At 40.3% G+C, this 15316-nt stretch overlaps 1 protein-coding gene across 1 annotated transcript; it reads right to left on the bottom strand.

The window, feature by feature from the left end:
- Positions 1–3538: 3538 nt before the first annotated feature.
- Positions 3539–4081, bottom strand: LOC127093240 (uncharacterized). The gene has a single exon (XM_051032150.1). The coding sequence runs from the start codon at positions 4079–4081 to the stop codon at positions 3539–3541; it is 543 nt and encodes a 180-aa protein (XP_050888107.1).
- Between the last annotated feature and the right edge of the window lie 11235 nt (positions 4082–15316).

The following is a 15316-nucleotide window of genomic DNA, read 5'->3' as shown; positions in this document are numbered from 1 at the left end:
ACAAAACAAAGAAAATAATTAGACACAAAAGCGTGGGTTGCCTCCCACGTAGCGCTTCGTTTAACGTCGCCTGGCTCGACGGTTGTTCATCTTATCAGACATGATGAACAACATCAATTTGACCAACTTCTTGCTCCACATTGTAAGGCTTTAACCTTTGGCCATTCACTTTAAAAATGTCCCCATTGGATTGATTTTTTATTTCAATTGCTCCATGGGGATATACCTTGTGTACCATAAACGGTCCCGACCATTTTGATCTCAGTTTTCCCGAGAACAACTTCATCCTTGAATTAAACAATAACACCATTTGTCCTTCCCAAAATTCCTTCCTTTGGATCCTTCTATCATGCCATTTTTTTGTTTAATCTTTGTAAATTTTGGCATTTTCATATGCTCAGTTCCTAAATTCTTCTAACTCATGGAGTTGAAGGATTCGGGACTCTCCCGCTTTCGAAAGATCCAAATTAAGAAATTTTGAAGCCCACAAAGCTATGTGTTCAAGTTCTATAGGTAAGTGACAAGCCTTACCATATACCAATTGATAAGGAGACATACCAATCGGTGTTTTGAACGCAGTTCGGTATGCCCAAAGCGCATCATCAAGCTTACTTTCCCAATCGTTGCAATATGAGTTAACTGTCTTCTCCAGAATTTGTTTCAACTGCCTATTCGACACTTCAACTTGACCACTTGTTTGCGGATGGTACGGAGTGGCTATACGATGTTTTACATTATACTTCAAGAGTGGCTTCTCCATTAGGTGAAATGAGTTCCCTCATCACTTATTAGAGCTCTTGGAACTCCAAACCGGACAAATATGTTTTCCTTTAGAAACTTGACTACCACTTTTGCATCATTCGTTTGTAGAGAAACTGCTTCTACCCACTTGGATACATAATCCACCTCCACCAAAATGTAATTCTTTCCAAATGAAGGTGGAAATGGTCCCATAAAATCGATACCCCAAACATCAAAGAGTTCAACTTCCAACATGGGGTTCTGAGGCATATGATTTCTTTTCGAGATGTTTCCCATCCTTTGACACTTATCGCACTCTTTGATTAATTGCTGAGCATCTTTGAAAAGTGTAGGCTAGTATAAGCCTGACTGGAGGACTTTGGTTGCGGTTCTATCACCACTAAAGTGTCCACCATAGTCAAAGTCATGGCATGCTTTCAGGACATATCTCTGTTCTTCTTCGTGAACACATCTTCTAACCAACCCGTCTACTCCTTTCTTGTACAGGAATGGTTCATCCCACAAGTAAAACCTGCAATCATGCACAAACTTTTTCTTTTTGTTAGAGTCAAATTCTCTAGGGATCACCCCACCTACTAGGGGACATCCTCATTCTCCCCATTCTCCTCATTCTTTATTGGACGCTTTTCCTCATTCTCCTCTATAGGGGACATCCGAGAGAGGTGATCGGCCACAGTATTTTCACACCCTCTTTTGTCACGAATTTCCACATCAAACTCCTGGAGGAGTAAGATCCATCTCAATAGTCTTGGATTAGAATCCTGCTTAGCAAATAAATACTTTAAAGCAGCATCGTCAGTATAAACAATGACTATAGAACCCAATAGATATTGCCTGAATTTATCGAAGGCATAGACCACCGCGAGCAACTCCTTCTCGGTAGTCGCATAGTTCATCTGTGCAGGGTTCAAAACATGACTAGAATAATATATGACATGCAATAGTTTATCTCTACGTTGCCCAAGAACTGCTCCCACTGCGATGTCACTCACATCACACATGATCTCAAAAGGTAGAGACCAGTCTAGGGCAATGAAAATTGGTGCCGTCACCAATTTATTTTTTATAGTTTCAAATGCGACGGCACACTCTTTATCAAAAATAAAAGCCTTGTCCTTAACAAAAAGGGTAGTTAAAGGTTTAGCTATCTTAGAAAAGTCTCTTATGAACCTGCGGTAGAAACCCGCATGCCCTAAGAAACTTCTTATACCTTTTTCATTTATTGGAGGGGGCAGCTTTGCTATTACCTCGATCTTGGCTTGGTCCACTTCTATTCCCTTGTGGGAAATTTTGTGACCCAAGACTATGCCTTCTCGCACCATGAAGTGGAACTTCTCCCAGTTGAGAATCAAATTAGTCTGTTGGCATCTTTCTAAGACAAGGGAAAGGTTAGTCAAACAATTATCAAAAGAGAAACCAAATACCGAGAAGTCATCCATGAAGACCTCCATTTTCTTTTCGAGCATGTCAGCAAAAATGGAAGTGATGCATCTTTGAAATGTGGCTGGCGCATTACATAACCCGAATGGCATTCTTCTGTAAGCAAAAATACCATAGGGGCATGTAAAAGCTGTCTTCTCTTGATCTTCTGGTGTAACCGCTATCTGATTATATCCAGAGTAGCCATCAAGGAAACAATAGTAGTCATGACCAACCAACCTTTCCAACATCGGATCGATGAATGGTAAAGGAAAGTGATCCTTTCTTGTCGCCAAATTCAACCTTCTGTAATCGATGCAAACACGCCACCCCGTGATTGTCCTTGTAGGGAGCAACTCATTTTTCTCATTCTTTATCACGGTAGTCCCTCCTTTCTTTGGAACCACATGAACATGACTTACCCAAGAGCTATCGGATATGGGGTAAATTAACCCCACATCTAATAGTTTAACAACCTCTTTCCTAACCACTTCCTTCATTGCGGGATTTAGTCTTCTTTAGGGTTGCACCACTGGTTTGTGACCATCCTCCATGAGAATTTTCTGCATACATACCGTAGGACTAATCCCCTTCAAGTCTTCTATGACCCATCCCATTGCACTTTTGTGCTTCTTCAGAACCTTGACGAGCTTGTCTTCTTGGGAACCTTCTAAATTAGAGCTTATAATAGTCGGGCATCTCCTTTCAGAATCTAGAAAAACATACTTGAGATTTTCAGGCAGTTCTTTCAGCTCAACTACTTTCTTGGTCTTATCTTTCTTTTCCTCAAACTGAGGTTCCCTCAAGTTTTCCCACCAGAGTGATCGAGATCCTTTAAAAGGTGGTTGTGTTTCCATCATAGCTAACACTTCCCTCTCCTTTTCATCAACTTCTTGAGTGTCTTCAGAAATTGATAGACTTAGAACTCTCTCCAAGGGCAATTGCGGTTCACCTAAAGGATTTTCTTGTAGAACCACTTGATCAATCACCTCTATGTGTTAACTGGTGGCCACATCATCCTTGTATCTCATGGTGTTTCGCACATCAATTTTCAACTCTTCATCGTAAACTTTTAGAGTCATGGTGCCCTCTTCTATATCTATCAAACATCTTCCTGTCTCTAAAAATGGTCTACCAAAAATGAGCGGTATCTCTTTATCTTCCGGCATTTCTAAGATGACAAAGTCCACCGGAAATACAAACTTATCAATCTCCACAAGAACATCTTCCACTACTCCATAGGGTCTCTTCACAGAGTGATCAACAAATTGAAGTGTCATTCTGGTATCTTGCACTTTTCCGATCCCCAACCTCTTGTAAATGGATAACGGCATGAGACTCACACTTGCCCCAAAGTCTATAAGGGCCTTTTTGAAAGATCTATCCCCAATAGTGCAAAGGATAGTACCGAGCCTCGATCTTTCTTCTTCACCGGAATCTTCATACCCAGCAAAATTGCACTACAAGTTTCGGTTAGTACAATAGGGTCAGTGTCGGTGCTCCACTTTTTTGAAATGATATCCTTCATAAATTTGGCATAAGAGGGCATTTGTTCAAGTTCCTCCAAGAATGGAATGTTAATCTCAAGCTTTTTGAACATCTCCAAGAATTTCTCGAAGTTCTTCTCATGTTGCTCTTTCTTCTTATTTCTTGTGGGGAAAGGGAGTTTGACAACCGGATTTGATTCACTAACTTTTTCTTTAACCACCAGTTTAGGAACCACCACCTCTTCACTCACAACCTCATTTTCTTTTATTTCCAACTCAACTTCAAGCAATTGGTCTTCTTGGTCGTCATCTTTCTCAGAGACTTCTTTCGATTTACCACTCCTTGTGGTTACATCACTCACATTATTATGCTCTCGTGGATTTGTAATTGTAGCACTCGGTAATGCATCCATGTTATGAGTAGGACATGCAACCAACAATCGCTTGAACCTCTTGTACGCGTCTCCGAGTGACTCTCCTTCCTTCTGTTTGAAATTAACTATGTCATATCTCTTACGGATATAAACAGGGGCAGGGAAGTACTCATTCAAAAATGTTGTCTCCATTTGTTGCCAAGTTGTAATGCTTCCCGCGGGTAAAGAGTAAAACCACTCTTCGGCATCTTTCGATAATGTAAACGGAAACATCACCAACTTTTTAGCTTCTTCTGAGTGTCCCTCAATTTTCAACGATGTCGTCATGGTCAAAAATCTTTGTAAATGCTTGTTGGCATCTTCATTGATTTTTCCGGAGAACGGTCTCCTTTCGAGTTGACGAATCGTTGAAGGGTGTAGCTGAAAATGATCAACATTCACCGGTTGGTTTACTATTGTTAACATTCCAGTCGGAGCATTTTCACCTCCATAGTCACCCAAAAGTCTTCCCACGGGAGGTGGAGCTTCAGCCATCGTTTCAGATACGGTGTCAGAGTCTTCCGAATGAACTAAAACAACTTCTTCTATTTAAGACTCAGAAACAATGGGGGTCGCTTCTGATAGTTCCAGTCTAGCTTTTCGGCGTCTTGCACGCAATAATCTTTCTGGTTTTGCGTCAAAAAGAAATTCAGCTGAGGCCTTACCTCGCATACAAAGATTAGACAATTATTAGAATTTATAAAACGAAACAATAGTACAGAGAAATAAAATTTTGGTTGCAGAGCAACAAAATTTCAATTGAATTATTATTCAACTTATACTTTGGAAGTCCCCGGCAACGGTGCCAAAAACTTGATCGGTAAAATAGCAAGTGTACTATTTGCACCAATGTAGTAATAAAATGGGAGTTATCCCGAGTATCGATCTCGAGGACTGCGTATTAAGTACAAAGCTTGACAATAATTCCATTGAACAAAAGATCAAAGGGGGTTTGTTGATTGTTTTCGAAATAATAAGAACGAGAATAAATTACACAAAGCGTATGAAAATCTGTTAATCGATATAAGAAAGCATGATAGGGAAAGATGTATGAATTGCTTTGTACTACACTACTTCCACATTATACAATATCTACGTTGTAATTATTCAAAACCGATTCTCAAAAAATGTTTTCTCTAATTCCTTAGACGAAAACCATTAACAGTCAATTTTAATCCTAATTCCTTAGCTATACAAAATGACATTAAGAAATACGCAATTGAACAAGAATTAACGGCTACTATGGTATGATCCTTATTCCTAAGTGATTATATCGAAGTATTATTATACAACAAGCGATAAGGTGGTTTGTCCGACCTAAACCTTAACCATAGATCAAAATTCTATTTGTCCGATAAAATAAAGCATTAAGAACTTTGTATAATAATTTGAATTAAGAACAACGTTGATGATCATAAAAACATAGGAGTATTGTTCATACATTAGCAATTTAGGGACACCCCCTAGCATTGGGGGGTTTAGCTTCTCATAGTATTCAAAGAAAGCAAATTACAAAATAGAGACATTACAATTCTTTGGTGATGAAGGTTGATCTTCAATCTCTTCCGATCTTGAAAATATCTTCTTTTCCAAACACCTTGAAAGCTCTCTTCTCTTTTCTGTCTATTCTTTGTACGATCAAAAAGTCCCTTTTCTCTTTACCAAATGTAGACTAAATAGTTCCAAATCATCTAAAAACATCGTGAAATACCAAGACTGCCCTTCGGACTTACAAAGAGACCAAAACATAAAAATCAGCAAAAAGGGCGAATTGGCCAACATGGGTCGTGTCAGCTGACACGGGCGCCCGTGTTGGCTCTTTGTTAACTTATTTTCTTCAGCCTTTGCTGACACGGGAACCCGTGTCAGCCCTCTGTTTTCTGCTTCCTTGATCTCCCCTCCTGCACAGGCTAACACGGGCCGTGTCAGCTAACACGGGCACCCGTGCCAGCACCCTGTTTTTGCCTTATTTCGCTTTGCACACTGTCTTTGACTCCCGCTCTTCCCTTACGCATCTTTCGGGCTTATTGTTGGACCTGAAAACCAAATAGAACTACCACGGAAACACATAAAATGTGACAGAAAGAGATGAACCACTAATATAACATAAAACAAGAAGGAAATTATGAAATGCGATAAAACTTAAGAAATCAACTAAAAGAAATAACAAAGTGTTACCGATTCTTGAAGATTCATGATGGATGGATGATGAAAACTAAGTGCAAATGGTGACCGATTAGCGATGTTGATCAGTGGATGGTAGAGGTCTCTGACAACAAAGGCAGAACCGATTTGGGGTTCCAGAAAGGTTCATCAATTTCAAGGTCTGAAGATATGCAACTTAGCTTCCGTAGCGGAGGGTTCATTCATGGCAATGAACAACACGTAGCTGTTGTGCTAGAGGTTGACGAAGAGGGAGATTGCACCAATTTTGTGATGCATGGAAAGGCTTGCAACAATTGGACTGCTGTTGATATTCCTGTTATTTTGCATCGATCTAAGTAATTGCTTTTATATGTTTTTAAAATCATTCTCCTATGCCTAAGGGAGAAGTGAACATTGTTTGGGCATTTCCAAATTGATCATTAATAAAATTAATTCTATTCATCCACATCTATGATATTTATTTTTACTTTTTGCTTTATTCTAAAAATGGTAATCATAAAAACCATAAATAAACAATATAATTGTCCATCTGCATAATATTTGGTCACAAACTCACTTCTCTAAAATCAAAATATCAAATCATTATGCAGGTTGGTTCCTAACCCCATTGAATACAGTGATCCTTCTCCTTCTCCAAATTTTGAATTCCCTGTGTTTGAGACCGAGGAGGAAAGTGATATAGAAGTGAGTGATGAATTATATCGTCTTCTTGAGCAAGATGAAAAGACCATTCAACCGTTCGAAGAGCAGATTGAGCTAGTCAACTTGGGTTCCGAGGATGATGTGAAGGAAGTCAAGATTGGGTCTCGACTGTGTCCAGATGTCAAGAAGGGGTTGATTGATCTTCTTCGAGAGTATTCAAATGTGTTTTTTTGATCCTATCAAGACATGCCTGGTTTAGATTCTGAGATTGTGGAGCATAGATTGCCATTGAAGCCAGAATGCTCGCCAGTAAAGCATAAGTTGAGAAGAACGCATCCTGATATGGCTGTGAAGATCAAGGAGGAAGTGCAGAAGCAGATTGATGTTGATTTCCTTGTAACTGCTGAGTATCCGCAATGGGTGGCCAATATTGTGCATGTGCCAAAGAAAGATGGAAAAGTCCGCATGTGTGTCGACTATAGAGATTTGAATAAAGCCAGTCTGAAAGATGATTTCCCTCTGCCACACATTGATATGTTGGTAGACAATACTGCTAAATTCAATGTCTTTTCATTTATGGGTGTATTTTCCGGATATAATCAGATCAAGATGGCACCCGAAGATATGGAGAAGACCACATTCATTACACCTTGGGGAACATTCTGTTATAGAGTGATGCCTTTCGGTCTAAAGAATGCTGGTGCGACTTACCAAAGAGAAATGACTACTCTTTTTCATGATATGATGCATAAAGAGATTGAAGTATATGTCGATGACATGATTGCTAAATCAATTGATGAAGAGGAACATGTTAAGCATTTGTTGAAGTTATTCCAGCGTTTGTGGAAGTATAAACTCCATTTGAATCCTAATAAGTGTACTTTTGGTGTTTGTCTTGGTAAGTTGTTGGGCTTTATTGTCAGCGAGAAGGGTATTGAAGTTGATCCTGCCAAGGTCAAAGCAATACAAGAGATGCCTGCGCCCAAAACTAAGAAGCAAGTCAGAGGTTTTCTCGGCCGCTTGAATTATATTTCCAGATTCATTTCCCACATGACTGCCACATGTGCGCCTTCATTCAAGCTTCTTCGGAAAGATCAGTCCTGTGATTGGACCGAAGACTCGCAGAAAGCTTTTGACATTATCAAAGAATATCTGCTTGAACCTCCGATTTTGTCTTCGCCTATTGAAGGAAGACCGTTGATCATGTATTTGATTGTGCTAGAAGATAATATGGGTCGTGTTGTTGGTCAGCAAGATGAAACTGGAAAGAAAGAATCTGCAATCTACTACCTCAGTAAGAAGTTCACCGTCTGTGAGACTCGGTATTCTATGCTTGAAAAAACTTGTTATGCATTGGCTTGGGCTGCCAAGCGTTTGCGTCAGTATATGTTGAATCATACCACTTGGTTGATATCCAAAATGGATCCGATCAAGTATATATTTGAGAAGCCTGCTTTAACTAGGAGGATTGCCCATTGGCAGATGTTTTTATCAGAGTATGATATTGAATATCGATCTCAGAAAGCGATCAAAGGTAGTATCTTGGCTGACCATTTGGCTGACCAACCAATTGAAGATTATTAGTCAGTACAGTATGACTTTCCTGATGAAGAGATTTTGTACTTGAAAATGAAATATTGTGATGAAGCATTGCTTGAAGAAGGGCCAGAACTTGGTTCCCGTTGGGGCATAGTATTTGGTGGAGCTGTTAATCAGTACGGAAATGGCATTGGGGCAGTGATCATTACTCCTCAAGGCACATATCTACCATTCACAGCTAGATTGACTTTCAAGTGTACAAACAACATGACAGAATATCAAGCTTGCATTATGGGGCTTGAAGATGCCATGAATCTCAGAATCAAGTATTTGGATGTCTTTGGAGATTCAGCTTTGGTTATGAATCAGATCAAAGGTGAATAGGAGAAAAATCAACCCGGTTCAATACCTTATAGAGATTATGCGAGGAGGATTTCAACTTTCTTTACAAAGGTTGAGTTTCATCATATCCCTCGAGATGAAAATCGGATGGCAGATGCTCTTGCAACGTTGGCGTCAATGATTGTAGTGAAGTATTGGAATGAAGTTCCTAATTTGTCTGTGATGTGTCTTGATAGGTGTCGCATTACGCGAAAAACCGGCGGGAAAACAAGAACAACAGAGCCGCCACCGTGCGTTATTTATCCCAAAAGAGGGAAAGGAAACGCTCAGAGTAAACCTGGAAAAAGCATGGTCTCGCGACCAAAGAGAATGGGATCGGGAGTCGGTTATGCGAAGGGAAGGTATTAGCACCCCTACGCATCCGTCGTACTCGACGGGATCCACGCTCTAAAGGAAAGAAAAGGTTGCTAAACAAACATCACACACACACACTGAAGACCACACAGGTGGGGTAAAAGAGGAGGGGGCTCGCTAGGACATCGCATCCTATGCCTACGTATCTCGTCTGGAACGAGAATCAGAGCTGCCGTAGTTCGGCTCACGCACGCCAAACAAGACACACACAAACACAGGCAAACATGGAGTCTGAATGCCAACCACTGGACTTACATCAGCATCCGAACCAAAACACACACAAAAAGGCAAACGTGGAGCCCGAACGCCAATCACTGGACTTACATCGGCATCCGAACCAAACACACGCACACTGGAACCCGAATGCCACTCGATGGACTTACATCAGCTTCCAAGCACACAACAACCAAACGAGTTAATAGGGAGTCGGGAACTCGAGCCTATAACCGTCAAGCACACACACAAAAAGAAAGAAAAGTGCCCGGAGAGACCTCGCACGGTCTCCTGCCTACGTACCTCATCTGGTATGAGGATCAGAGCGACGTAGTTCCCCTACGAAGGGACACAAGACTAGCCTAACCAGATAACAGAGGGAGACACAACTAGGGAGACTACAACTCGAGCCTAGATGTTATCATGCAAAATCATCCCTAAGTCAAGGTTTCTAGCTAACTTGCACAGGAAGCAAGCCTATCCTAAAGCACAAGCAATAGCAAACAGTCACAAACAGCACACACTATATGCACACAAGTGAGGCTCAAACAAGGGTGGGGCTGCAAGAGCAAGCCAACTGTACGGGGTGAGTTTTGCTCTTAACCTTGACATTGAGAGTCAAGGTGAAGCCAGATGAAAGGTGAGTGAAGATTAGACTTCACAGCTCTTATCCCTGGTCAGGGAGAGCTATAGACAAAGAAGTGTGGGTCCAGAAAGTGGGAACCCTTCTACACTTAAGACACTGACACAACTGTACATTGTACAAGATCTTGGGTTTGTATCCCAATGCATCAACACAGTGGTGTGAGCAGAGGGATGACTCAACAGAAGAGCGGGAGATAGATTGCTTATCTCTTTTATCCGCCAATTGCCTTAATCAAGGACTTTTCCTGCTTGGGGACAAAAATAAACATTCACAAACATCGCCTCTTAAGGAGGACTTCAGACAGGTGCCTGGCCAAGTAACAGGCCAGGTCTTCCAGACTACATGGAGACAAGAATGTTATACCTCAGTGCAAATTGCTTATCAAGCAAAGCAAAGCAATATTAGCAACTAATGTACCTGAAATCAATCAAATACAATCAGTATACCAATCACAAAACTAAACAGCAAATGGTTCACAATTAACTATACACAGACAAACACAATCCAATGCACCGAAGTGCAAACCAACTCAAAGGAGCCAGGCATCCTACAAAACAAAACAAGTTAGTTTACAATATCAAATGAGACAACTCAATCAAATGTGAATCCACCTCCTTAAGGTATTTTGCTTCTTAACCTGAAAATCACATTCAAACATGAGATACAAGACCACTAGGACAAGCCTAGGGTCAAAAGGAAGTGAAAAAGTCAAAAAAGCAAGTGAAACATGATCAAAACCAAGATTACTCAATTAAAAAGAGAATCCAATTAGTCTCACATCGAAACTATGCATCAAATTCATTTCATGCACAATTTAAATCAAACTAGGCAATTACGAACCACATATGAGAAAACAGAATGATTACAATCAAACAAATACCAAAACAGCTTAATAAATTCCACAAAAATTCCAACTCAAACAGGACATATTCAATGAGCTACCTATCAAATTTCATAGCATTTGGACAAGAGGAAGTAGGGAAATTAAATTCAACAAGTCATGACATGCAAAAATTAATCCAAACTAGGTCACAAAGCATGTGTCAACTTCAAGCAAATGTAAAACAGTGACAACAAATGAGAAATGAATGGGACCAAAGCCAAAATGACATTGAACATGTTAGGAATCACTCCACCAAATTTCATCTTCATATGGTAAGGTATGAGAATTTCACATAGCATATAAGGCAATCCCTCAAGTAAAACCATAAAATTCCTAAACAGCAAACAAAAATACCAATCAAATAGGAAATGAATCAACAATTCCTACAAAAAATCATGGCAAAACTAGACATACAGATGATATCACATGCAAAAATTGGGAGCATTTGGCAAAGCATAGGCATGGCAACAAAAATCATGAACACAGCATAACCTAGTGTGACACACATTGTCACACTCAAAAAGATCACATTATATCTCTCTAACCAGGGACTCAAAAATAGCAAACTATACATCAAAATCACCAGGAAAGAGTCAAGAACAAGCATGTTAAATTTCAATAATTTTGGAGAAAGCATGATTATTTTATGATCAATATGGTGAAACATACATATAATGCACACATGAGCAAGATCACTAGGCAAATCCAAAAAATCACCAGACACAACTTGAGTTACTATGCCTAAAAAAAACTAGAGGAAATTCTGAATCCAAAAAAAAAAAATTCCACCTAATTTGGATTAAGGATGATTTAATTATGATTTTTAGAAGTTTTGTGAAATAATGAAATATTTATTTAAGTTTTTAAATGAATTAATTAAGCGGCAGTGGCATAATCGTAAATACCAAAGCCAGGATGCAAAACGCATCGTTCCACTTAATGCCGTGGCGCCTCATGATTCGCCCAAACTGGCGGTAAACACGTTTCAAATTGCGAAGCCAAGGAAACATGATCAAGACGCGAAAATTTTCCAGAAAACTCAAGTTCTTCAATGTTCTTCATTCCAGAATTCGTCATGAGCATTTTTTAACGAAAATACACAAACTATATACCGTTGGAACCGGCATTCAATCAGGATCACAAATATGGTGGTGAAAATGTCCAGAAGTTATCGTGCAAAGAGATACGATCAGAAAATGTTTCGACATGCAATCTTTAATTTCAAATATCTCGATGAATAATGGACGAAATCACGCGATTCAAGCATCAATCTACTCTATGTCAAAGGATCTATCTAAACCACATGGCAATTGCATGAATTAAAGAGTTCGAATTCCAACCTTCTTGATGAGCAGTGCTTGAATCCGTGTGTTTTTGGCCTTGATTTGTGAAAACAGATGAAGTATAATGGTTATGAAGATGATTGGTGATGAATTCTCAGCTCAAAAGTGCATGAGGAAGGTGAATCTTGCAACTGCCATTGGAGTGTGATGTTTCAACAGTGAGGGTTCTTGCACGATTCTCCCTCCAATCTCCACAAACAGAACTCCACAATCTTCTGCAAATGATGAATTCACAATGAACTAGCACAAAGATTAGTGAAAAATTGATGAATTGATGCAAAAGAGTTTTTGTGAAAAAATGGAGAAAAGTGAGAGAATTTGTGAGTTTTTGTGATTTGATCTGAAAAATGATTATTTCCCCCATGAGAAACAGTTATGATTAAGACTATATACCAATGCTTAATCCACTTTGTTAATCACAATTAGCAAAATTGAATCAATTAGCAAAAATGCAATTTCAAGTGTAATGGCCAATATGCCCTTTTCCAAACCAGTCAATGTATCAGTCCAAATTTGGTTCAAGCAAGCTCTAAATGCTATTTGGAATGTGTTGCAAAAGGTCCCATGTGCATAGGCCATGTATTTCTCAAAATCACTATGTCATGCCAAAAATGCAAATGAATTCACTTAAAAAATGGCATTTTGCTATGAGAGTTTTTGATGAAATGTGATTATGCACCATGAAAGATTACACGAAATGTGGTTTGCTCAAAGAAAAATCAACCAATTTGGCCTTTCCATGTGAAAGTTATGGCACTTTGAATTTAGGCATTTTCTGAAAATGATTGGACCATATCTTGCCAACCACACATGGGAATTTCAAGTTCTTGGACTTTTTGGAATGGTGAGAACAAGATCTTCAACTTTCATGTTGGACAAAATTCCATTTGAAGCTTGTATGATGAAGTAATTTTGAGGATCAAAACTTTCCATTTTGGGCAGTTGAAATTACAGGTCACCTGCCATTTTTGGAAACTTCTGATCTGACTTCCAATTCTTCAACCTTGGTCTTTGATATGTCAAATGAGACTTGTATGGACATGAATTAAGCCTTTCAAACCATCTCCCACCTTCAAATCCATAAAATCAGGCACAGTTGACCATAGTTGACCACAGTTGACTTTTTATGGTTCTAGCTAAAATTCAGCTTGACTGATGACTTCTGAGCATCCAATCTTTGGCCAAATCACTTCAAAATGATCCTTAGACCATATGAACTTGATAAATCAACCCTAGGGCTTTGTCTCAATGGAAATAGCACATGCTTGCTTGTTTGACCTGATCTCCTGACCAGTTTGACCTAATTTGTCAGCTGAACTTGCACTTGGGCAAATGGCTATGCAATGCTATGCAATGGACTTTGTTATGTTAATGACCTAAAAATGAAAATGTATGCACAAAAGGTAGGGTGCAAATTTGAGGTGCTACAGCTGCCCCTATTCAATCAACTGGGAACCCGAATGGATGAGAGCAACGACTGTCAGACTTTCAGGGTAAACAGGGATTGAATACCAAGAACCGTAGAATTTGCACACTGCTGGGAATCACCAACAGAAACGTCCACCGGGATCTGATACTTATTTTTGAGATTTTGATTTTTCTTCTCAAAGGATAAAGTCACCTCCAGACATCTCAACACGATGAATGGGAAAGGGCATCACAACTAGATGCCAACGGACAACTAGGAAAAACTCGACGTTTACCAAGACCAACGGAGAGGTAACTAGACATCATCGGATGAATGGGAAGACTCGACCAGACGTCATAGGACGAAAGGGAGAAACTCGACGTTTATCGACACCAACGGAGAAGGAGACCAGACATCAACGGACGACGGATGAACTGGGAAGACTCGACCAGACGTCATAGGACGAAAGGGAGAAGCTCGACGTTTATCGACACCAATGGAGAAGGAGAAAGCCACTTCACGAGGGAAAGGCACCACAATCAGAAACCGAATAGGACGTCTACTGGGGATTCTGGCTGGGAATCAACCAGACATGACTGGAGAATAGGGTATACCATCAAACGTCAACGGACGAAATGAGAAAAACTCGACGTTTATCGAAACCAACGGAGAGGTAAATCCGCATGGGGAAGGGTACAACTAGACGCCATCGGACGACTAGGAAAAACTCGACGTTTATCGACACCAACGGAGAGGAGGAAACTTCTGAGGGGAATCATCTGGTATTACCAAATGATCTGCGGGGAATAAGCAACTAGACGTCATCGGACGACTAGGAAAAACTCGACGTTTATCGACACCAACGGAGAGGAGGTTCAACTGGGGACGACCCTGTGGGGAAAGATATCAACTATACGCCAAAGGACGCATAGGGAAAACTCGACGTTTATCGACACCAACGGAGAGGAGGAAAGCTACTTCACTAGGGAAGGAGGACGTTATGAACATCGAAGGATGATGTTTACCGACACCAAAGACGACCAGACACTACGCATGACTGGGAAAGCACCGAAAGATGGTGTTTACCGACACCAAAGAAGACCAGACACTACGCATGACTGGGAAAGCACCGAAAGAGGGTGTTTACCGACACCAAAGAAACAACGCACGCGGGTGCTGACAGGACACTGACATCTACATGTCAGGGCAAGGCTACACACTTGCAGGGGATCTCACTGGGGATCAAGGTCACGACAGCGAGCAAACGGGACGGAACACCAAGGATACCGGGTTATAGGTATGAAACGGGTGACCGACCAAAGCGTGAATTGGTTTGTGTTCCAAAACACTCAACATCCTGAAGAGGGCTAGAAAAGCAGTCTTGTTAAAGGATGGACATTCGATTCCGAACAAAGGAATACGAATCTTACTCAACCGGGGAGGACGACTTTGACCCAAGAGCGCATGAGATACATTATCTATAGCCATCAAAACGTAGATAATATACTCGCATGGAAGATTATCCATAACCGGGTTGTAGGTTGTAAAATGGATAAACGACCGACATCATCCTGAAGAGAGCAAAGGCAAACTTGTTAAAGGATGGACATTCGATTCCGAACAAAGGAATACGAATCTT

The sequence above is a fragment of the Lathyrus oleraceus genome, chromosome 1 (genome assembly GCF_024323335.1).
Source record: "Lathyrus oleraceus cultivar Zhongwan6 chromosome 1, CAAS_Psat_ZW6_1.0, whole genome shotgun sequence".
Classification (NCBI taxonomy): domain Eukaryota; kingdom Viridiplantae; phylum Streptophyta; class Magnoliopsida; order Fabales; family Fabaceae; genus Lathyrus; species Lathyrus oleraceus.
The sequence above is the reverse complement of the archived record's forward strand: the minus strand, read 5'-3'. Positions and strand labels throughout refer to the sequence as shown.

What these genes read in the sequence shown, in the direction of transcription:
- LOC127093240 (XM_051032150.1), bottom strand. Translation starts at nt 4,081, where the DNA reads ATGGATGCATTACCGAGTGCTACAATTACAAATCCACGAGAGCATAAT.